This window comes from Zingiber officinale, chromosome 3A (genome assembly GCF_018446385.1).
Source record: "Zingiber officinale cultivar Zhangliang chromosome 3A, Zo_v1.1, whole genome shotgun sequence".
NCBI lineage: Eukaryota > Viridiplantae > Streptophyta > Magnoliopsida > Zingiberales > Zingiberaceae > Zingiber > Zingiber officinale.
In genome coordinates, this window is record NC_055990.1 from 12,480,683 (window position 1) to 12,506,283 (window position 25,601).

Genomic DNA, 25,601 nt, shown 5'->3' on the forward strand with positions numbered 1-25,601 from the left:
ACGGGAGCTTTCTGCACCAGACTGTCCTTTATACAAATATTACGAAGTGATAACACTAGGGAATAATTATCAGAAAGATTCAAACTTACATGACTCAACATGGCATTCTCCATAAGATCTCGTGTAGATACCATCTCAAAATGGGGTTGCTAAGAGAAAGAATAGACATCTAAAAATTGCAAGGTCTTTATTATTTCAAATGCGGGTTCCTAAACAGATTTGGACAAATACAGTTTTCACAGCTTGTTTTCTAATTAATCATATGCCATCATTGTTCTTTATGATGAGACTCCTTATCACGTTCTCTTTCCAAGTTTTTTGTAACCTAGAACATTTAGTTGTACTTACTTTGTTTGGGATATTCATCCTTAAATCACAAAGCTTAAATAACAAAACTTGATCCAAAATCACTTAAGCATGTTTTTCTCGGGTATTCTCAAGTAAAAAAAGGATATAAACATTACTCTCCTAATCTTAACAACTATTTGGTGTCCACTTATGTCACTTTTCTTGAAACCACACCTTTCTTTCCCTCTAACGATCCCCCTAGTCAAGGGGACGATATTATAGAAGATTGGTTGGAAAGTTAAATTAATTCACTGTGACTCATCCAAATATTACATATTCGATTAATATTGTGAGTCAGTTAATCATTGGCAATTGCAAAATAAATTTTGTGTTATTTGAGAGGAGCACCTAAACGAGATATCTTGTATACTAGGGTTGAGTGTTTTTAGATGCTGACTAAGCGAGATCCAAGGATGATCGAAGATCCACATCTAGTTATTGTGTCTTTATTAGGGGAAATCTAATTTCATGGAAAAGTGAGAAGCAAAGTATTTTCTCACGTCAAGTGCAAAATCAAAATATAGAGCTATAACAAAAGCCATATATAAGATAATGTGGAGATAAAAGCAGACTAAAGTAGGTTTTAAAATTTTAGTACTAACCAAATTGTGATGTGATAACCAAGTGGCTCTACATATTGCTTCCAATTCCATATTTTATGAGCGAACTAAGCATATTAAAATTGACTTGTCATTTTGCCCAATTCTGCAAGATTTGGGTGGTGTTTAGTTTAGGGGTTTGGGAATGAGGGAATGGATTCATTCCCAAATATGTGTTTGGTTGATGGGAATGGAATTAAAATTTTAGAATAAAATCTAAAAACTTGGGTATTGATGAAACTCATCTCCTCCCTTAGGTTTTGATGGGAATGGGAATGAGAATAAGAATGAGAATTAAATTTTGGACGAAAATACTCTTAATATATTTATTCAATTTTTCTTTCATATCACTTTCTCTCTTTATGTTCTCTCTCATCATACTTTCTCTCTTCTCATTTTATCATCACATTTTCTCTTTCATCATTCTCTCTCCTCAATCTCTCCCATCATACACTCTCTCTCATTTTTTCTCATCACACTCTCTCATTCTCCCATCACACTTTCTCTCTCCTTATCTTCTCTCATCATGTTTTCTCTCCCATCACACTCATTCCTTATTTTTTTCTCATCACACTTTCTCTCTCATCACACTTTCTCTCTCATCATGTTTTCTCTCTCATCATGCTTCCTCTCTCCTCAATTTCTCCCATCACACTCTCTCCTCATTTTCTCTCATCACTCTCTCTTTATTCTCTCCCATCACACTTTCTCTCTCATCACATTTTCTCTCCTGATCCTCTCTCACCATGCTCTCTCCCATCACTCTCTTTTCTCATTTTTTCTTATCACACTTTCCCTCTCTTCTTTCTTTCCCATCACATTTTCTCTCTCATCATTCTCTCTCATTATATTTTTTATCACATTCAACTTTCTCTTACATCTAATTTTTTCTCTTATTTTCCTCTAAGAGTAAAAAAGAAAATTTTGATTTATTCCGATAGAAAATATTCAACTAACCAAACATTATTTTTAAGAGTGATATCTATGTTTATACTCATTCTCATTCCCATTCCGATTCCTAAGAAAGAACCAAACGCCACCTTGATCTCTACAAGGTATGTGAAGACGGGAGAATAAGTGAAATATATTTTCATGGGTTCATGTTGATTATCTTTGTAACAAACTGGCCATGATCAATGTCTATGCTCTAGCTTGAGGTGTTGCAAATTATATAAATAAAAATATAGAATTGTAGGGATATGATTTACCTTGATTGTATGGATTTGATTAAGTCTAAATATTCTCTCTCAAAAAAAAAAATATATATATATATATATATATATATGAAATTGATAAATAAAATAAATAATATATTTTTAATTCCTCCAAAATTTCTTAACACATAAAAAGGAAATTACAATCACAAAAAACAAAAAGAGAAGCCAGATATGAAATATACCACATGACATTAGATATTATGTCATTAGATGTTTATTGTTAAGTTAGAGTTCAATGTATATATGTTGTCTCAAATTGTCTTTGTTAGATGGGGAAAAATTATCCCTCTTAGAATCCCTACCTAGCCCTCTTCTACTTTATATGTATTATTGATCAATACAAACTATTTACAAATTCACCCTTACACTTCTATTTATTTACAACTTGGTCTATGACACCATAACACTCTCCTCAAATGCTAAAGCTAGTTCGAATATATTACAAACACCCAAGTTGTTATAAATATATCTTAGAGATTTTGTCAATAAGTCTATGATTTAAAGATGACCTCAATCACAAAACAAGCTCCCTTTCCTAGAGCACTCTTGAGGCATCATAGGATCCATAACTGCTAACCAACGAGTGACAGCTCATGTATATGACTACGCGCAACAATGAATAGGAAATACTCATGCAAACGAGGAGGAACAATTAGGGGAATGGAAACCAAACAACAATAATGCAGTATTGGGAAGCTATTCCAATTTCAGCTTTGCTAACTATAAAATTGATTGACTGCCCACTTGTCCCAAACGTTTGAACTATTAAAAAAGATATTAATTTATATATTTATATTTTAGGTGAAATACTTTACTTAAAGAACCCGACCTCCCAACACAAAAATTGATTTAATGTTTTTTTAACTGAGTAAAATTTGAACCTCTTGCTCTAGAACCAGTTAAATTAGGAGAAAATTTAACCCTCTGTGAATCCTTAGGTACTTGCCCAATAAGCTATTTTAAAATAAAGCCTTACACTGTGATGTATTTACAACTTAATCCATGACACCATAACAAGCTCAAGAACAAAAAAATTTCTCTCAATTGAGGTGATTACTTTGCAACTATAAACTATTTGTTAAAATCACTAAGACGCAACAACAAATCCAGTCAAGATAAAAATTAAAATTGTTATGACCATAAAGCTCGTAATAAGATGACATTCTATATCAGAGTATGAACAATTGTATTATTACTAAGAATCTCAGTGGCCAACATCTAGATATAAAATGACAAGTTCTTAACAACTAGACCAGCAAATGTAGTATGATCAAACTTCAAGCATATGAAGAATTGTTGTTAGTGCAGACCTGAATACCATTGGACAATAGTCTTTCCATTTAAAATCTTCAGCACGATGTGGAGGTGTGAGCTGTGAACCTTCTTTTGGAAAATTCATCCAAAAGCTTGCTCTAGGACCAAAATCTGATGCTCGCACTTCACGCCTTTGTATTGGTGTAATTTTTCCTACAGTATACCTGGAAATAAACACCATTGTTGAGAGTTAAACCTCACTGAAATGCAGCTGGGGAAAATAAATGTGCACAAATTCAAGGGTTGAATATAGTACAAAGAAGCCAATGCAAAGCTAAAACATAATGATGCAAAATCACTACATTGGACTTCAAAGATATGGGATAAACAAAATTAGAATTTATTCAGTTAATAGTGATGAAATTCCATTGACTAATATCACTAATAAATGGGTGTGTACTTTTGACCCTCTTTACTTCCAAAGAGGGAAAATTCCCTTACTGAAACTAGGTTGGGCAGATTTGTACCTCCTGAGGTGATGGAATATGAATCCAAATCACTGGATTACAATTCAGCAGTATTCAAGAACATGACTAAGCTTGTAAGAAATTTCATGAGTTGATCATGCGCAGTATGTCTAAAACAACACAAATTAGAAGTTGCTGTTGGTGCAACATCTCTCAGGTCAAGGTTGACCTGGTTGACCAAGCTTGAGTCTTGGTTTGGGTTTCGATGTTTGACAATAAAAGGTTGATTGAAGAAGAGTCAAGTAGGTCAAGGTTGACCAGATACTTGACTGGGAAGTCCTAACTGGGATGTTAGGCAGATGGAAATCCTAGTGAGTGAAGCCAGGTGAAAGACCTAGTGAGTGAAGCTAGGCAGAAGAAAGTCCTGGTGAGTGAAGCCAGGCAGATGGAAGTCCTAGTGAGTGAAGCTAGGCAGATTGGAAGTCCTGGTGAGTGAAGCCAGGCAATTGAGAAAAGTCCAAGTAGGTCAAAGGAGTGACCGGATACTTGGCACGATGAAATCCAGGTGGATCAAGGTTGATCGGACACTTGGTGGTGAAAGTCCAAGTAGGTCAAGGTTGACCGGATACTTGACACGAAAGAAAGTCCAAGTAGGTCAAGGTTGACCGGATACTTGGCACGAAGGAAAGTCCAAGTAGGTCAAGGTTGACCGGATATTTAGCATGAAGGAAAGTCCAAGTAGGTCAAGGAGATTGATCGGATACTTGGCGCGTGTTGGAAAGTCCAAGTGGGTCAAAGGTATTGACCGGACACTTGGTGAGGAAGTCCTAGCAGGTCAAGGGTGACCGGATGCTAGGCATGATGAACTAACAGGTCAAGGTTGACCGGATGTTGGTTTGGGAGGCTTGGGACTTGGTTTTGGGCAAAAACCAGTAGCCGGATCGATCGGCCGATCGATTGGCTGGAGCCCAATCGATCGGCCGATCGATTGGGGTGTCCCTGCGAGAAGTCCCCGTCCCAATCGATCAGTGCATCGATTGGGAGGCAGTCGCGTTTGCACAGAACGCCTCTGGATCGATCAGCTGATCGATCCAGAGATCTCAATCGATCAGTGGATTGATCGGGAAGGAGCGTTTTGTCGCGACAAGTCCTGGATCGATCCGTGGATCGATCCAGGCTAATTTCCAGAGCACAGAGGCGCTCTAGATCGATCCGTGGATCGATCCAAAGCCTCCCCGATCGATTGGGAGCAATCCAATCGATCGGGATCCGACCGTTGGCGTCGATAAAGGCCGCAGGCGCTTGATTCCTTCGGTACTGCTTCCACGATTCATCTCAGAGCTTCACAGCAGCTTCTCCACAGCTATCTTCCACACTCAACGCCAGTTCTTGAAGGTTCTTGGAGGTTCTTCCAAGTCAAGAGGCGTGACTACAACAAGAAGAAGAAGCTAGGGTTAGGGTTTTTGTACTCATTGTAAGCTTGTGCTTGTATTTCTTTACTACCCGTTCTTCTTCTTGTATTGAGAGTCTTGTAGGGCTTCTCTGCCTTTGGTAGTTACCATAAAGGAGAGTTTTATTAGTGGAGGGTGCGTGAGTAGGTGTGGATCCTTGGACTAGTCACCTCTTGTGAGGTGGATATCAAGTAAACCAACCTTGTTAGCGTTGTATGCTTTTGTTTCTTGTATTTCCGCTGCGCATCTTTGAAGAAACAAGCAACGCCGAGCACCGAGCACGCGACGAGCTATTCACCCCCCCTCTAGCTACTTTTAGGTCCTAACAGTTGCCACAAGAACATTAAAGCTATAAATTCACCAATCAACTACAATATCATACTCATTTAGTTTCACAAACTAAGTTAATCTTACATCTTAAGCACTTGGAAAGGAAGGTAATCAATTCTGAAGTACTGATTAGGTAATTGTACAACAACAACAACAACAACAACAATAACAATAACAATAACAATAACAATAACAATAACAATAACAATAACAATAACAATAACAATAACAACAATCAAGTCTTATCCCATTAGGTAGGGTCGATTATATAAATCTTTCTACATCATTGGACTTTATCCCCTACTATATCATCTATATTTAAATAAATTTTATCTTGTTTTATTGTTACTAACCAAGTCTTTTTTGATCTTCCTTATCCTCGTTTGACGTGCATATTTATCATAGTTTCACATTGTCTAATTGTAACATTTATTGGTAGTCTAAATACATGTCTGTACCATCTTAAATGTGTCTCTGGGAGTTCTCTCTAATGTTTTCATTTCTTATCTTATCGCTCCTTGTATGTCCACATATCCACCTTAACATCCTCATCTCTGCAACAGTTATCTTTTTCTCATGTGCTCGAGTTATAATCCAACATTCAACTTCATATAACATTGCAAGTCTAACCGTCATTTTATAGAACTTTCCTTTAAGTTTCAAAAGTATTTTATGGTCACATAGAACACATGACACTCGCCTCCATTTCAACCATTCCACTTGTATTATATGTAAGACATATCTCTTAATCCCTCCATTCTTATGCAAAAAGATTCTAAATACTTAAAGATCTCAGTTTCAGACAACTGATCATCTCCAATCTTAACAATTATCTCATTACGTTAAATATTTTCAAACTTAAATTCCATATATTCTCAATCCACTTCAAGTGTTTCCCGCCAAAATTCAAGTTTAGCATATACTCCTTCACATACAAAACAATATTATCTGCAAACAACATGCACCATGATACCGTGTCTTGGATGTGATTAGTGTAAAAATATTGGGACTTAGAGTTTATCTTAATGTAACTCTAACTTTATAGAAAACACTTTAGTTAATTCACCTAAAGTCTTCACTCGTGTCATTACATCCTCATTCATATTCTTCATTAATTCAATATATATTATTCTAACATCACTCTTTTTTAAAATTCCTTCTTTTGGGACTTATCGTAAGCTTTTTCTAGGTTAGCGAGTATCATATGTAGATCTTGCTTTTGTTCCCAATACTTTTCAATTAGTTGCTTAAGAAAATGTATAACTTATATTGTCGATTTTCCAAACATGAATTCAAATTGATTTTCATTCACCGTCATTTCCTTAATTTTTTATTACTTTCCCAAAGTTTAATGGAATGACTAATTAGTTTAAAACTCTTATAATTTGCATAATTTTGTTAATCTTCTTTGTTCTTATATATAAGAGAACTAGAGTACTTACCCTCTATTAATCAGACATTTTTTCGTTTTCAACATAAAGTTAAATAACTTTGTTAGTCATTTGATACTTTATTTCCCTGTGCACTTCCATACTGTTGAAGCAATCTAGGTGCCCTAGGTTTTGATGTTTGGGCAAAGGTTTAAGTTAGGTTTATTGTTGTATTTGATATGCATTGTGAGTGTGCAGGATACAGGTACAACAAGTAAAGTCCAAGTGTGATCTTGGCAAAGGAGGAAAGTCCAAGAATGAGTCTTGGCGGTGTAAGTCCAAGCATGTAGTCTTGGCAACGTAAGTCCAAGTGTGACTTGGCAATGGATGAAGCCCCGGAGGTGAGGAGCCTCTTGGCAAAGGAAGACCCGACAATATGGACAAGGCCGAAGGAAGCTCCAGAAGACAAGACGTGAAGGATGGGGAGACATCCGAGGGACGCGAGACTGATGGAGGAGGCTAGAAGGCTAGGTCTAGGTTGGTCGGGCGAGAACGAGTGCTGAGTGAATGTACTCGAGGCAAAATCCTAAAATTAGGGTTTACTGTAGCGTTACTGTAGCAGTCGACTGATGATTGTAGCAGTCGATTGATGCACTGTAGCAGAGAGCCGTTGAGATAGCCGTTGGCACCAGTCGACTGGTGCAAGGACCAGTCGATTTGTTCCAAGCTCTATAAGAAGGAGCTTGGTATGGCCGGCCAAGGTGACGAAATTAGACTTGGTTAAAGCCTAATTAGTAGTCACCAAAGTGCTCAAGAGATCTTTGTGTGCCAAGAGGTCTTGGTTGGAGTTGTAGTGAGGTTTCTCCACCCACAAGGAGGTTGAGCTAGCCGGAGTTTGCCGGGGACTAATCCACCGACGGATTGAGGGATCGTCCACCTTATGGACACACCGTGGAGTAGGAGCAAGTTATCTCCGAACCACGTAAACGCCTTGTGTTAGGGTTTGTGTTTGGTTTGTTGTCTTCTTCCTTCTTGTTTTAGGTTAACTTTCGTATTTGTTAGTTTGTTTTTGTATTCCGCTGTGCACTAACATTATAGGAAGTAAAGTTTTGGGTGAGACGCTATTCACCCCCCCTCTAGCGGACGTCAAGGTCCCAACAAGTGGTATCAGAGCGAGGTCGCTCTTCTACGGACTAACCGCCAAGAGAGCAAGAAGCTAGAGGAAGAAGAAGATGGAGTCCGAAGGACCGCTCGGATGGGATATCCGAATTCCACCTCCGTACGACAAAGAAGACTTCAATTATTGGAGGAAGCGGTTGGAGACATGGTTCCAAATGGATTGGAACCAATGGGTTGCCTTGAGTGACCCATTTGAAGCTCCTACGGACAAGAAGGGTAAACGCCTCCGACCTCGACATTGGACCGAAGCGCAACGAGAGCAATCGAAGGCGGACAAGGAGGTAACGAGAATTTTGCATAATTTACTACCTTCTAATATCATTGTAAGTGTAGGTGAATGCACAAGTGCATGTGATCTTTGGAAAAAGATCATTGCCTATCATGAAGACCCGTCACAATTCCAAGGAGTAGAGGAGTCCAAGAAGAAGGGCTCATTGGTCCAAGAAGAGAAAGACCAATCCGATGTTGACATAAGGTCAACATCCGAGGAGGAGAAGGAAGATGAGGAGGTATCATTCACATCTTCAAGGGAGGAAGAAGTGGAATCATCGACATCTTCAAGTGAAGAGGAAGAAGAGCAATCCAAGGAAGAGGAGATCTTGGAAGCTCAACCCTCCACCTCAACTACCAAGAAGAGCACAAAGGACCACATCAAATGCTTTGAGTGTGGTAAGATGGGGCACTACAAGAGTAGGTGTCCTTCACTCAAGAAGGTAAAGGAGGTAAACCCTAAACTCACTAAAGTTAATTTAGAAACTAATGTGAGTTGTAGGAAGAAGAAGAAGGAGGAGAAGAAGCACATTAGGTGCTTTACATGTGGTGAGTGGGGTCACTACCACACAAAGTGCCCAAGGAGAGGAGAGCTCAAGAAATTGGTGCACTTGAAGAAGTGGGAGAAGAAGAGAGCTTCAAGGGTAAGGGAGGTAAACCCTAACTTGAATGCTAATTCAAATTTAAATCGTTATAATGCTATTTATCATGAAAATAGAATGCATGATAAATCTAAGGATAAATATATCCCTCCTCATGCTAGATTTATCACACCTAAGGCTAGGAAGGTAAATAACAATTTAGGCAATAACTCTAAGGATTATAGATATATGCCTAGATATAGAAATGCTCATAGGGGTCAAGAAAAATCCAAGTCTATGGATTCAATGACGGAAAACCAAGTCTTGAGGTCAAGACTTGATAATTTAGAAAGAACCCTAGCAAGAATGGAAAATATTCTTAGGGGTCAAAATGAGCATAACCTAGGAAAAGCTAGACAAGAGCCATCCAATGGCTATATAGGTTTGGGATACAAACCTAAAGCCAAGAAGGATGTGACTTCCTTTCATAGGGTTCCATATAGTTATGGGACCAACCCTAGGTTTAGTGGTCAAGCTAAAAGTACAAGGGAAGTTGTCCCTAAGAGTACTTTTGCAAAGACCAATGTGACTAAGACTTCTAAGAAGTCTAATAATGTCATAAAGAAGGTCACAAGGGAGGTCATCCCTAGAGTTGACTTAGTAAAGGTGACTAAGGCTCTAAAAAGACCAAACAAAGTCACAAATAAGGTTACAAGGGGAGTTAAAAAGGCTTCTAAGAAGCCTAGAAAGGTCCTTAGGAAGGTATCTATGGAAGTCATCCCTAGTGAGTACCTAGAGCATCCAAGGAGCACCAATAGGTTTTGGGTTCCTAGGAGCATATTCTCTACACCCTAGATAGGTTAGAGAGTGTCAACTCCAATTGGAAAGGTAGTTAACCCAACCTTTGTAAAGTTGACACTTGAGAGCATTTTCAAGGTTATTGTTAACCTTTGAAAAAGAAAAAGGTTATTGGGTTACTCTTTGAGAGAGTAATATATGTGCCAAAATTTGAAGAGTTGAACTTAATCTAACTTGGCACACTTAAGAAAAGTATAAGAAAAATCAAGTTAGAATTTTGATACTTTCTTAAGGAATTAAGAGAAAACTCATGCTTTAATCAAATGTGCTTAAAGCCTTGAAGAGCAAAAATGTGTCAAAATTTGAGGAGTTAAATCTAATTTAAATTGACACATTTGGAAAAGGATAAGAAATGTCAAGTTGGGGGTTTTGGCATTTTCTTAGAAGGTTAAAGGTGAATCTAAGCCTTAATTTGATTTCATATACTCTTTGAAAGAATAAAATGTGTCATACTTTGAGGAATTTGTTTAATTTAAAAATGGCACAAATTTAGAAAGGGAAAAAGAAATGTCAAAATTGGGTTTGGCACTTTCTTGATGAAATTGGGCAATCTAGGATTTAATTTTAAGGTATAACTAAGAATTAAGGATACTTAGATAGATTATCTAGGTACATTTTATTTATGCTAACTTGTCATGATTGTTTTCCCATCATATGCCATGACATCATATTTAGCATTCACATTTTATTATGAAAAATACAAAAATACAATGTCATGTCATGCATATATCATGTAGTTATAACATGCTTTGCTTATTTTGATGTATGCCATTAATCATCATGCAGTATGTCAATTTCCTTATAATTAAGGACAAAAGACATTTATTATGTATAGAAGTATCCCAACAAGAGGGATCATATCAAGTGACATCCTAGATGGATGATCATAATTTTTACAATGCCTAGATAGAGATGTATGATCCCTTAGTTTAGGGCAAGACCAAATATACATCTCACAAAGAACTATAAGGTGACTTGTATGCGTTTTAATACACGTTAGGTACAAGTGAGATGTTAAGATGGTGAACTAAACTCAAGATGTTAATCTAGTGCATCTTGTTGAGTTTTAGGTTCATCAAAACACATAGTTATGTGTCTTCCAATCATTGGGAAAGCTAATGTATAAGTCATGTACTTTGAACCCAAAGAACGTGGTTGGATATTGGTTTTGAAAATGATTTCAAAATACTTTTGAAAACCCTTGGTGAAGACTATCTTTTGATAGTAATCATCATTGAAAAGTTAGACACAAACTAGGAGAAAACATTGAAGTTTTCAAGAGTTTTCAAATTTGTGTCAATCTTTGAAAATAGGAAGTATTTTCATAGAAAACTATTTTTCCTTGATAAAGTATACCCTAAATAATGTCTACATGAGTTTTCATGATGAAAACAAGTATGGTTTGGTTAAGAAAGACCAAAGTGAAGTTTCGGTTGATGTTTAGTTTCATTATTGAATTTTGAACCTCAAACTTCAAGTTTTGATTTTCCTAATTATTTAGGAACCCCAAGTCATTGTTGGTGCAATGATAAAAGTTTGATCATGTTTTTAGGGGGAGTTACTCTTTGAAAACATAAAAATCTTTTCAAAGATCAAAAGGAGGTCAAGTGTTAAGCTAGCACATGATATTGGTACGGGAGGTGTTACCAAGAGCAAGGGAGAGTCATCCAAGGCCAATAAGAAGGAATATGCTAGGGTAGCATATAATTATAGCAAGGATAAGGTGTCCAAGATTAAGGACAAGAAGAAATTCCCAAAGACAAGGTGTCTAAGGTTAAGAAGGTGAGTCTTGTAGGCCAAGTGTCACCTGAGGTGCACCAAAATGGCCTAGTCATAGTAAATGAGTCACCTAGGGAGGTGGATAAGATTAAGAGCTCAAGGGGGAGCTCAAAGAGTCTTTGGGACATATGGTAAATGATCTTAAGTGAACCAAGATGTGCCAAAGGGATTAGAGATAGATTTGAGTCTCTACTATACTTGGTTGGCACAATTGGGTTAAGTTTTATGCATGGAAATATGAATTGGGTTCATATTACATGAAAATTAGTTTTTGATGTATAGATGCCATATAAACTCATGCTAGGAAAGTATTGTGGTTTAGTATGGGCAGATACATCAAGAGGAAGCCAAAACTAGGACTTTAGGTCAAGGTTCAATTGAACAATTTAGCTAGGTTTGAATTTTGTGTCAATCTTAGGATCTGTGATAAATATATTTTTATATATATTTTTCCCAAGTAGACAAGGTTAAAATAGACCTCTCCACAAAATTTGAGATTTTTTGGAGGTCTGTAGAATTTCTGGTGCATTTCTGAAGTTGGTCAGAAAAGGCTGATTTTTTCAGAAATAGGGTGCCAGTCGACTGGTGCAGATACCAGTCGACTGGTAACAGTGTTTTTGAACACAGAATGTCTCTGTAAGCTCATTTTTATGAGGGCAGTCGACTGGTGCCAAGACCAGTCGACTGGTAACAGTAGATTTCAACTACAGAATGTTTCTGTAAGGTTCTATCGAAAGGGGCAGTCGACTGGCACTTAGGGCAGTCGACTGATACCAGCCTAAACGTGTTTTTTAACGTTGTTCTTGACCGTGTCAACTCGTTTAAATGTATGAGATCCATGGGAGATAAATACATGAATTTAGGGTCAATTTGGATGACATGTTTTCAACAATTGGGATATTGTTGGAGCTCTTTTTGATGTATGGCAAAGGGGGAGAATTTTAGGTTTAAGTGGAAAACCTATACACCTTTGCAAGAAATCCTAGCTCGAAGGGGAGCATAGGTGAAGGGGGAGCGATTGTTTAGGCAAAGGGGGAGAAGTTTACCTTTGCGGGAAATCCTAGCTCAAGGGAGAGCTTAGGTGAAGGGGGAGCCTAAGGATTTAGGTTCCATTATTTATGCATGAGTTGATTTGCATATTTATTTGCATATGTATTACATTTATGTTTCCCTAACTTAAACAGGTTGTCAAACATCAAAAAGAGGGAGATTGTTGAAGCAATCTAGGTGCCCTAGGTTTTGATGTTTGGGCAAAGGTTTAAGTTAGGTTTATTGTTGTATTTGATATGCATTGTGAGTGTGCAGGATACAGGTACAACAAGTAAAGTCCAAGTGTGATCTTGGCAAAGGAGGAAAGTCCAAGAATGAGTCTTGGCGGTGTAAGTCCAAGCATGTAGTCTTGGCAACGTAAGTCCAAGTGTGACTTGGCAATGGATGAAGCCCCGGAGGTGAGGAGCCTCTTGGCAAAGGAAGACCCGACAATATGGACAAGGCCGAAGGAAGCTCCAGAAGGCAAGACGTGAAGGATGGGGAGACATCCGAGGGACGCGAGACTGATGGAGGAGGCTAGAAGGCTAGGTCTAGGTTGGTCGGGCGAGAACGAGTGCTGAGTGAATGTACTCGAGGCAAAATCCTAAAATTAGGGTTACTGTAGCGTTACTGTAGCAGTACTGTAGTGTTACTGTAGCAGTACTGTAGCGTTACTGTAGCAGTATTGTAGCAGTCGACTGATGATTGTAGCAGTCGACTGATGCACTGTAGTAGAGAGCCGTTGGCACCAGTCGACTGGTGCATTGACCAGTCGACTGGTAACGGGCAAATCAGGTTCTGATTTGTTCCAAGCTCTATAAGAAGGAGCTTGGTATGGCCGGCCAAGGTGACGAAATTAAACTTGGTTAAAGCCTAATTAGTAGTCACCAAAGTGCTCAAGAGATCTTTGTGTGCCAAGAGGTCTTGGTTGGAGTTGTAGTGAGGTTTCTCCACCCACAAGGAGGTTGAGCTAGCCGGAGTTTGCCGGGGACTAATCCACCGACGGATTGAGGGATCGTCCACCTTACGGACACGCCGTGGAGTAGGAGCAAGTTATCTCCGAACCACGTAAACGCCTTGTGTTAGGGTTTGTGTTTGGTTTGTTGTCTTCTTCCTTCTTGTTTTAGGTTAACTTTCGTATTTGTTAGTTTGTTTTTGTATTCCGCTGTGCACTAACATTATAGGAAGTAAAGTTTTGGGTGAGACGCTATTCACCCCCCCTCTAGCGGACGTCAAGGTCCCAACACATACCTCTATTAGAATATTATATGGCCTAACTACTTTCCATTTTACATCTCATTTAAAGCTTTAATTAGGTAATTGTAAACTAAAAAAAAAATCATCATTTCAAACTTTGGCATGTTGCAATCAGAAGCATTACTATTGTCCACAGCAACAAATGGAGGACTAATGCTCTGTTTACCTAAAGGAGTGGACGATGAATGGATGAAATAAACCTAAAGGCATGAGAAGAGAATGGAAAGGTAAAGAAATTTCTTCCTCTACATGCTTGTTTATCTTGATTGAGGAAGGTGGGTACATGCGGTGTAATTTTTTTAACTATAAAAGGGTACATGTGTCATTTTCTGGGTATATAGTTTTGTGAGTTAAAAAGGGTACATGTGTCATTATTTTTTGGTATATGGTGTAATTTTGTAAATGAAAATGGGTGCATGCGTCATTTTTTTCCATCCGTTGTTTTCCGTCCGATTTTGAGATGATCGATTTTGGCTCCAAAACTATCCGTTGATGGATTACATTTCTCTTCCCTCGACATTTTAATGAAATAAACAACGAAAACTTTTTCACTGCAAAAATTTTTCCTTAGTTTTGCTTTCCACTCTCCCAAGTAAACAGAGCATAAAAGAACCTTTGCAAAAATCTTCTAAAGACTCCATGCATATATGCCTATTTGTCGACATATACACCAAATATAAGCACATTTACTCAAGAGAATTCACCTACCTTGTAAATAAGAGAATCACAATTTTTACGATGAAATTTTTTTCTCTTTAGTTCATATGCAATCATATGTGCTGGAAATTGGATTTCATAACCAATGAAATCAAGTAAGCGTATGTACATTCTATATTGCAAATAGATTGTCATAAAACCAATTCCTCAAGCGAATAAGAATTAATATAAAATTATCAGCTACTTGAGATAGAGAAAACTGTAATCAATATCGCCAGTTTCATCTAGATCCATTTATGATCATGACGAGGGTACAAGCCTATATACAAGAGTAGTCGACGAATATGAATATATGAGAGCTAATACCATGTGGGGCTAGAGAGGAATATGTAACACAGTTCTAAATGGGTTGAGCCAAATTGGGCAGGGTGCATGTAATTGGGCCACTAGCCTTAATTGGTCTGGAAATCTAAATTCGGTTGTTAACTCTAATTGAACCAACAGCCCAATTGAGCACAAGAGCCTAAACAGGGGCTGTTGTATAACACCTATAACCTAATTAGGATTTAATTTCATGGCATTAGATGAGACCAATTAATAGGGCCAAGCCCAAATTAATGAAACAGAGATGGGGATGCGCCCCTCTCAATGTCACTTCCCATCAGTGCAACCAGGCACAGTACATTGTCTGTTTAGCACTGTTCACAACAATGATCCCCAAGGGATTTTCTTTACCCTCATATCCCTTCAAAATACAAATTTAAATTAAGAGATGCAATCTTTGTTTCTGCCCTTTGGTCATGTCTCCCCATTCCTATAAACACAACCACAAACTTTCATTCCAAGTTGCTCCAAATTCAAGTAAGAATCTTCCACTCAGTTCTCTTCTCTACTTCTAGAGTTCCAAGGTATTGAAGTTTGTTGGGTCTTAGAATTTGAAGTGCTCATATTCCAAAACAAAGGTCGTTGCATCATAAAAGTAATCGTAAACACTTGGGCAGCACAATATCATCTTAAAGAAATAGAGTCAAACTCTCGCCTCAAAATTTCAATTATGTTCAACAGCATAACTGTGCCACTGATCCACATTGGAGATGATTAGCTAAAAGGATGTCTTGACCATTCAAAGGGGAAATTCAACTGACCCAAGTCGCCAACCCATCATCTCATCATGCTGAGCCACTGACAAGTTAACAAAAATCACCGCCCAAGGAGACAAATCTACATCAACAATAATTTCGAATAGGTGTTTCAGTTACAACAAACAAAGAGATTGCAACTGCAATTTAAACCAAATGAAAAGATCCTAAGCGCACCTGCTTATGCCTATGAAATTAGGAAGACCATGAGAATTCAAAGTTTATCATAGGCCCAACATAATCCCCACTTTCCCCACCAGAAATGAGAGCACTAGTTGGTTAGTTCTGGACTTCTTTAGGAAGGTTGGAAACCTCCAACATCAACAAGACCAAATGATGAAGCAGCCTTTTGTTTATATGGCTATTGAACCTGTATCGTCTACTCCTAATATCACCCCTCTCCATTGGCAAAGTTCTTGTTGTCAAGAACTACAGCAGGATATCAGGGACAGAATGCTTCCTAAAGCTCCTGTCTTTTGGCCAAACATAACTTTGCCTAATGAATCTAGGACTTGAATTTGCCAAGTCTACATCAGGCTTGGGAAGCATGACAGTGATCACACATGACAACAGGTTGCTACTCCAGTTTCACACATGACAGTAAACAAATTACATAAGTAATCCTTAAAACTACGATCCATATTTTAAATTAAGAACTTATTTTCTGTAACTTGTCATGCTCAAGTTCATATGTTGGATTTACTTAATGACAAATAACTAACTATTATAACTACTTTGCATTCTAAAAAAATGTTGTGTCCACACTATCATAAATATCACAGGCAAGAGCATAACATTTAATTGGTTGTTGAGTTCACAGTTGAATATAGAATGATTAAAGCTGACATAAGAGTAAGACATGGATGCTTACATAGCTACCAATTAGTGTGTTACTTGTTCTTAATTAATTCTAATAGATGGATTGGAACTAAACAATTTTGCAAACTTGTAAGTGGCAACAACAACAACCAAGCCTTTTCCCACTAAGTGGGGTCGGCTGTATGAATCCTTTTACGCCATTGAGCTCTATCTCCTATTATATCATCATCTATATTTAAATAAATTTTATCTTGTTTTATTGTTGCTAACCAAGTCTTTTTTGGTCTTCCTCTTCCTCGTTTTATATGCATGTTTATCATAGTTTCACATCGCCTAACTGGAGCATTTATTGGTCGTCTAAGTACATGTCCGTACCATCTTAAACGTGTCTCTCTGAGTTTTTCCTCAATAGATGCAACTCCTACTTTCTCTCTAATGCTCTCATTTCTTATTTTGTCCATCCTCGTATGTCCACACATCCACCTTAACATCCTCATCTCTGCAACTCTCATCTTCTGCTCATGTGCTCGAGTCCAACATTCACTCCATATAACATAGCAAGTCTAACTGTGTTTTATAGAACTTTTAAGTTTAAGAGGTACTTTACGGTCACATAAAACACTCGATGCTCTAAGACATCTCTCTCAATCCCTCCATCATTTTGTAAAAATGATCCTAAATATTTAAATTTCTGTTCCAGGCAACTCGTCTTCTCCTATCTTAACAATTGTTTCATTACTTCTAATATTAAACTTAAATTCCATATACCGTCTTTAATCTACTAAGCTAAAACCTTTGCCTTCTAGTGTCTTTCTCCAAGATTTGAGTTCAGCATTTACTCCACGTGTCTCATCTACCAAAATAATATCATCTGCAAACAACATGCACTATGATACTTGTCTTGAATGTGTGCAGTGAGTTCATCCATAATTAATGTAAAAAGATAGGGACTTAGAGCTGATCCTTGATGTAACCCTATCTTTATTGGAAATGCTTCAGTTGATCCACCTGAAGTCTTTACTCCGGTCGTTACATCCTCATACATATCCTTAATTAGTTCAATATATGTTACGCTAACACCTCTCTTTCTAAAATTCTCCATATAATTTCTCTTGGGACTCTATCATACGCCTTTTCTAAGTCAATGAATACCATGTGTAGATCTTGTCTTTGCTCTCGATATTTTTCAATTAATTGTCTAAGAAGATGTATAACTTCTATTGTCGACCTTCCGTGCATGAACCCAAATTGATTTTTAGTCACCATGGTCTCCTTCCTTAATCTTTTTCTATTACTTTTTCCCAAAGTTTCATAGTATGACTCATTAGTTTAATACCCTATAGTTTGCACAATTTTATACGTCTCCCTTATTCTTATATAAGGAACTAGAGTACTTATCCTCCATTGATCGGGCATTTTTTCCGTTTTCAATATCATGTTAAATAATTTTGTAAGTCATTCAATACCTTGTTTCCCTAAGCACTTCCATACCTCTATCGGAATATCATCTGGTCCAACGGTTTTTCCATTGTGCATCTCATTTAAAGTTTGTTTTGCTTTTGAAGTTTGAATTATACGATAAAAATTAAAATTTTTATGCTCATTTGACCTAATTAAATTACCTAAGTTAAGTTGGTCACCTAAACCTTCATTAAAAAGTTGATGAAAATACCTCTTCCACTGCTCTTTTGTTTCTCCATCGTTTACTAATACCCTATTACATTCATCTTTAATACATTTTATTTGGCTAAGATCTCTTGTTTTTCTTTCTCTCACTTTAGCTATTCTATAAATGTCTCTTTCCCCTTCTTTTGTATCTAATTTTTGATATAACCGTTCAAAAGTTTCATTTTTTGCTTCACTCACTACTTTCTTAGCTTCTTTCTTGGCTATTGTATATTTTTTTAAGTTTTCCACGTTCTTACAAATATATAATTTCTTATAAGTCATTCGTTTTTCCTTCACTTTCTCTTGTACTTTCTCATTCCACCACCAAGATTCTTTACTTAGTGGTACATGTTCTTTTGACTCACCGAGTACACTCTTAGCTACTATTTTCAACTTTGATACCATCTTATCCCATGTTGTATTAGAGTCATTGTATATTTCACCTAATGCTTGTATTTCTACCTTCTCCTTAAATATATTTTGTTTCCCATCCTTTAATTTCCACCACTTAATTCTAGGAATTGTATATATTTTCTTTCTATTGATACTATGTTTGAGACGTATATCCAACACTACTACCCTATGTTGGGTAGTTAAGCTTTCTCTAGGGATGACTTTGCAATCTTTACAAATCTTTCTATCCTTCTTCCTAACCATAAGAAAGTCAATTTGCGATTTATTATTCACACTTTTGAATGTGACTAAGTGTTCTTCTCTTTTCTTAAAAAACGTATTAGCTAATATAAGGTCATATGCTATCGCAAAATCTAATATAGTTTTCCCTTCCTCATTCCTCGTTCCAAACCCATAACTCCCATGTACTCTCTCATATTCCTCATTTTTCACTCCGACATGTCCATTTAATCACCTCCTATTAAAATCCTTTCATTTGGTGGAATATTTTGTAATATTTCATCTAAGTCCTCCCAAAACCTTAATTTGGTAGTTTCATCTAATCCTACTTTTGGTGCATATACGCTAATTATGTTCATAGTTTCTTTTGCCACTATTATTTTAAGGGATATAATTCTATCTCCTTTTCTAACTACTCCTACAACTTCATCTTTTAACAAACTATCTACAATAATACCCACTCCATTTCTTGCTTTACTCTTTTCAGTGTACCATAACTTAAAACCCGAGTTCTCTATTATCTTTGCCTTCTCACCTGTCCATTTTGTCTCTTGTACACACAAAATATTAATTTTTCTCCTAATCATTATATCTACTACCTCCATTGATTTACCAGTGAGGGTTTCTATGTTCCATGTTCCAAATCTTAGATTATTAGTTTTCCTATCATATTTGTTCTTATCTAACCTATGGTGTGAGAACTCTTGTCTATTTAACACTACACCCAAGTTCTCATGGAGATGTAGCGGTCCTTGCTGAGACGTTACAGTCGGACCCTGTAACGCGAACTCTTGCATATTTATCACTACACCCGAGTTCTGGAGATGTAGCGGTCCTTGCCGAGACGTTACAGTCGGACCCTGCAACGCGTTCCTTCCGGGGAACAACCTAGCATTAGCACAATAGTTTAATGGATTCATTCATGAAATTTTGCCATAGTTTGACGCTGGCTGGCAACCTAACTGATTGTAAGTGGATTGAAAGAAAAAAGTTTAGGAGCCAATTTGTAACTGATTGATGGTTTAGGGATCAATTATGTAATTAACCCAAACAAATAGATAGTTATACATCATGCTCACAGTTAACTCGAGAGCATGTATATAGATTTTCAGGGTTTTTTTTCCATCTTATGTATTCTTTTTTCTCGGTTTTGCTATTTGGTCTTATGGCAACATTCATTTTAACAGTCAAATGGATAGTCCAGCATTTTCTGTTTGAAGTGATAGAAGATGTACCCATGAGAATGACACCAAACTACATTTATTGTCATATTAAATCTTTTACAAGGATACAAGTTTCCACCACAAGTGTTGTGTCCTTTTCATAAAGTTCCTTTACCCATTAGATTGTGGTTTTTTCTTTCTCATGTTCATGAATTTACTTGGAAAACCAACTAGGCTGGTTAAACACCACCTGGAGTAAGGTTCAGGTAATTCAAATGCCTCTTCAAAAGAAGAGAATCAGAACTGTCTGATCAAAAATGGAAGCATCAATCATGTTTCTATTTTCAATCTTTCCTTTGTTTTCTTACCATCTGTTGAGGTCATCTAATTGTAGCAAAGTTTAGGTACTAGTTAACTCAACACAAGCGCAAGGAAAAAAGGCTGAGTTACAAGTGGTTGTGTTTAATTTAATGAACAACACTGAACTTGAGGTTGGAACTAACAACCACAGGACATGTTGAGGATCTAAACTAAAATAGGACTTCATTGGAAACATACAAAATTTAAGGGGCTGAAAATGTAGAGGGGCCACCTAGGGAATAAATCCTCTTAATTTTCTCACTTCAACTCCAATATGATTCCATAGCAACCTGAATTCATCTATTCCTACTAGATCTGATTTCGTCCAGCAGATTTCCCAAGTAATTTGAAGAGCATCTCAAACACTTAGGAATGAACAAGAATTTAAATGGTGTAGTGTGGATAGGGGATGAACAGGGATAATTGGAGATGGATGATTAGACCTATCATGTGCATCCATTGGTTGAGGTTCTTGGTGCAATATCCTAAGTCTCCATACTTCATATTGTGTGTACATGCAGATTAATGTGTGGGACTGCTGCCAGCGTTGGCTCTGGACAGTTCAATTTGAACTGGAATAGTCAGTACAAAAATCCATCCACAAGAGAGAACCAATCTGTGAAGCCAATGTAAGTTCAAATTAAAAATAATTCCCTCATATAAGTATGTTAACTTATTCATTTTCCCAGGGTGTTACAACATAGGATCCTGTAGGATATAGCCAATGGTTTCTACATCTTTTACATGTAGGAATATCTTCGGGTGTTACAATCTCACCTGGTTTAATGTTATAAAATGAAAGGCTTGAAGTTTCTATAAAGACTTAAAGTTGAAATCTTAACCCAGAATCACTCCAATCAGTAGCATGTAAAGCCCAATGGTGGCTCCTCCATCACTCAGCTAGCTCTTTCAAATGCTGGACTAAGTCTGGAGTTAGATCTACTATGATATCGACATTAACCACCCAACCAAATAAAAGAACCAAAATGCTTAAGCCCAAAGTAACAATAGTTCACTCATCTAGGCTTATAAACCTCAAATCACTAACTCATTCTTTTCGTGTGAGATTAAATCAAGTTATCATAATCGCAGACTTATGGAACAACTGAACTAAAATAAACTAGTGCCAACAAGTTAAACAACAAGCTATTTTTTTATACAAGAACATTGATTATCTTTTTTTTTTCTTTTACTTTTCCTTTTCATTTTTTCATAGTTTCTGCCAGGGAAACCCCTTAGTTCATGGTGAATGTTACAATTGCTTGATATCTTATGTAGTCCTTAATTTCTTCTTCTTCTTCTTCTTGGCATTCCCCAACTCACAAACTTAGAGAAAGTTTATGGAACTCTAGCTAATTCTTCTCTTTATGCCATATATATCCAACATCAATCTACAATCTAAAAATAAAGAGGATCATACAGCACCTTCTCCTATGTCAACATTGCACCTATCACAAATTGTGACAACTGTCCTAGAATGTAGGTTTTCCTTAGTATTTTATGAATTCAATTTTATAGTGATATTTGTCAATCATTGTTGACCTTATGTCCTAAAGTTTAATGATTAACCAGAACTTTTTACTATCAAGTACCAACATCAATCAAGCATCTTGTCTTCCTCCAAAAAATTCCCAAATTTCTTGTCTAAATGGTTCATTTGCATGAATTTTCAAGCCAGAAACTTAATAATCATATGCCAAAGATAGAAGAAACAATAGAAATTTGGGTATTAGAAAAATACAACAGCTCATCTTCAAGACTTTTAATATTTAGAATAGATTTGATAAACACATTGAGTCATTCTACTTCAAAATGTTTTAATAAGTGAAATATTACTAGTTAGTTTTACCAGAGATTTACTTGCAGATTTGCAAGCTTTGATTAATATTCATTCAATGTAAGAAGGAAATTGGTTTTAGCTAATTAACTACAATTGTTTAATCCAGAATTGAAGTATAGTTGGTTATTACGTAAACAAGCTTTTAGTCATGACTGCTATGCAAAAGAAACAATTTACAATGCATATCCTGTCCTAGAATCTAGACGCTAGAGGTTCAGCTTTTTGGCCTTTTGTACTCTTTGCAAGCTCAAACAAGGGTGCAAAAATGAAATTGCAGAGATAACAATGTAAATCAGTGTATACCATGGATCTTCAACAATTTTGAAAATAATTATCATTGTGGCTACTCAAATAAGAAATAACTTTATAAGAAAATGAACTGTTGGCAGTAAAATGGCAGAACCCAAACCAAGGCAGAGATCAACAAAAAAAAACATGCACTTGACAACACAAACTAGAAAGACTAATACCTTAAGAAAAGTAGTAATGAAAGAACTATTAGCTTAATTGAGATATAAAACAAAATTTCACACATCTAGACCATAGAAAGCTTTACCTAATACCAAGCTGAAGACTGAGCATCAAGTCATAACTCCTATGACCCTTTATTATCGCTTCTCCGGGCCTTTTTATGTCTTTCATAAGTTTCTTTTGATGTTTTTTTATTTTTCTAGGTGACCCTAAAAAGTTGTTGTTGATTACAACTTCACTGATCAAAACTCCTTGCATGTACTCCCTTTCAAGGATTGGAATATTTGTATCAGCCGCTTTTTCATCATTTTCCATAACAGATTCTAGCGCCATATCATGTCCAATAACTTTTTCTATAGCAACCTCAAGACTCCAGCGCCTTTCTAATGACACATGTTTGGTACGAGACTGCTCAAAATTTATAAGGTGTCTACCTGGTTCTTGAGTTTCACCAACCTTCATATTGCCCATGTCAACAGATGAAGCATGAAGGATACGTGATCCATGGTTTTGTCTCTTGAAATCAGGTAAAATCCCTCGCTTTCTCAAAGCATTAAGGTAAAGCCCTTGTCGAACAGGAATTTTGCTTCCTTTTGGGTAAAAGGACCCTTTTCCATCCTTTAAACCTCTTGTCCATGTTCCAATATAGCAGCCCCCATCTACCCACGTATAGACTCCAAATCCGTGCATCATTCCATTGAACCAGCTTCCTTCATAAGTGTCACCATTTTTCCAAGTAAGAGTTCCCTTATCTGAGATTGTTCCACCTTTCATATTGCCAATATAGACGTTTTCATTGGCCCAAACATACTTACCATGGCCTTCTATCACTCCCTGGATCCATGATCCTTCAAAGACATCACCATTAGGAAATGTTTGATAACCAAGCCCATGCTTGAGATTCAATTTCCATCTCCCCTTGTAGGTCAAATTGTCTGAACCAATATAGGTCCCATTCCCGTGCATGTATCCACTAAAAAATTCTCCCTCGTAAATAGCTTCTGAAGCCCATGTCATTTTCCCATGCCCATGCCTCATCCCTCTTCTCCATTCACCTTCGTACATACAACCATCTGACCAAATGTACTTCCCAGATCCTTCTGGCATGTTACCCAACAACGTCCCCATATACTTGTCTCCATTGAGAAGTATAACTTCAGTCACTCTAAAGTTTATGTATGAACTGGCAGCAAAAGTATCCTGTCCATTCACTAAGTTGACTGAGAGTTCTCTGTTACTGATGGAACCAGTGTCAATCACCGATAAAGGTCCATGGCTGAAAGAAATTGCCTCCACATCATGAATATGATCCCCAGGGAGTGACATGCAATAACTTATAGACAAACTAATCCTTCAAAAAGAAATCTGCAAATGTTCAACTGCAACAATAGAGACAAAGAAGAAAAAAAATTTAGCATGTTATCTTAATCTTCTGAATCTCCAGAAAAGAGAAACATCCTGTAAAATTTGAAAGTGAGAATTAATAAAGAAAAATGTAATCTTGAATATGTCATTTCTTATGTGCTATAGCTGTAAAATATATAGAATACTTGCTGCTGTGCATATCAAATATCTATACCTTTTGTCCAACCAGAACTGATCATTGGAAAGAGTCTTTGGTGGGCATCTTTAAAAACATTATCAACCTGTATGGATTTGGACAAGTTAAGCCTAATGTAGGGACTTTGACAAGATTTATAGTCTAGGTTCAATTTTGGGTAGGACGTGGCCATTAAGGTAAGAGCCCAAATTTGAACTTGTGAAAGAATTTCATACGTTACATCTATTCTATATTGCTTACAAGCTTTACGCAGATTTTAGCATATGAGATCTTGCCTCCTTGACCTCTTGGATATGCAAGGACTGTGTGAAACATGCCACAACATGCATAAAAGATGCAGTCTTGTAGGACATCAGGTTCTGACATTCTTCGATGCTTAATCTATGACACCAAGATAATCAATGCCTAAAGGATCCATCACCAGAGATCCATCCGATTGTAATACCACATAGTCATGGGTTATAATTTACAAATGACCCTTTTATCGAAGGGATACAAAACAATATTATTCTTTTAAATTGATTTTGTTCTTATTATATAGTTACTAATTTTTGTTATATTTCTAAGAGGCATACATTTTTATTTTGCCCATAGATTTACCATTTGATACAAAATGCCTTTACAATTTTAATATAGTCAAAGAACCTTTCAAAAGCTTTTAAAACCTACTTGACCCACAAGCTTAAATACTATCCAAATGCACCAGGTTCATATTCCCTAATCACTTTATTACCTAGAAAATACTGTTAAGCATTCCACACTCCATATGCACGCCTTCATTCTTTACACATTACATTTTTAATTTATCATTTTTTTCTCTTTTCCTAACTTACCTTTTGCACTCATCACTGTGCTTGAAAATAGCATATATACTCTGACTACTCACTCTGAAAGAGAAAGTAGATGATTGGCCCTAAACAGCTGATTTAACAACCTATACTAACAATTAGTGTGTCTTTTATGTCATTTATTTTAGTCTGCATAGACAGATGAGCAAAGCGCCGCTGCTGCAGGGGTCCTGCCACAACCTTTCACAATGATGGGAAATTTGGCATTCTTTACTAGCTCATGGTATTAGGTGAACATAAATATTGATTACCCTAAATTTCCAACTTAATAGTCATATCAAGATCTTGTTGGAAATATAATTGTGTGGGCTAACATATTTAATTAAATGTCTTTATAAATGGCCATCTTAAAAGTGGAACCCAATTAAGTGATCTAATTAAGTTATATTTATTATGTTCAAAGCATTAAATTTAAATATGGATTTTATTTTGTGTAGAGATCTATTTTTTTAT

General features: G+C 36.7%; 1 protein-coding gene across 2 annotated transcripts in view; it reads right to left on the minus strand.

Moving 5' to 3' along the window:
- LOC122051168 (phosphatidylinositol 4-phosphate 5-kinase 9-like) overlaps positions 1-25,601 on the minus strand; it is a 45,290-nt gene that overhangs the window by 11,754 nt on the left and 7,935 nt on the right. For both annotated transcript variants that reach the window (XM_042612145.1, XM_042612146.1), the window contains 2 exons: positions 22,825-24,118; positions 3,475-3,642 (listed from right to left, as the gene is read on the minus strand). In XM_042612145.1, coding sequence (XP_042468079.1) covers positions 3,475-3,642; positions 22,825-24,065 — 1,409 coding nt within the window. In that variant the 5' untranslated portion in view covers positions 24,066-24,118. The remainder of the gene's footprint in view (positions 1-3,474; positions 3,643-22,824; positions 24,119-25,601) is intronic.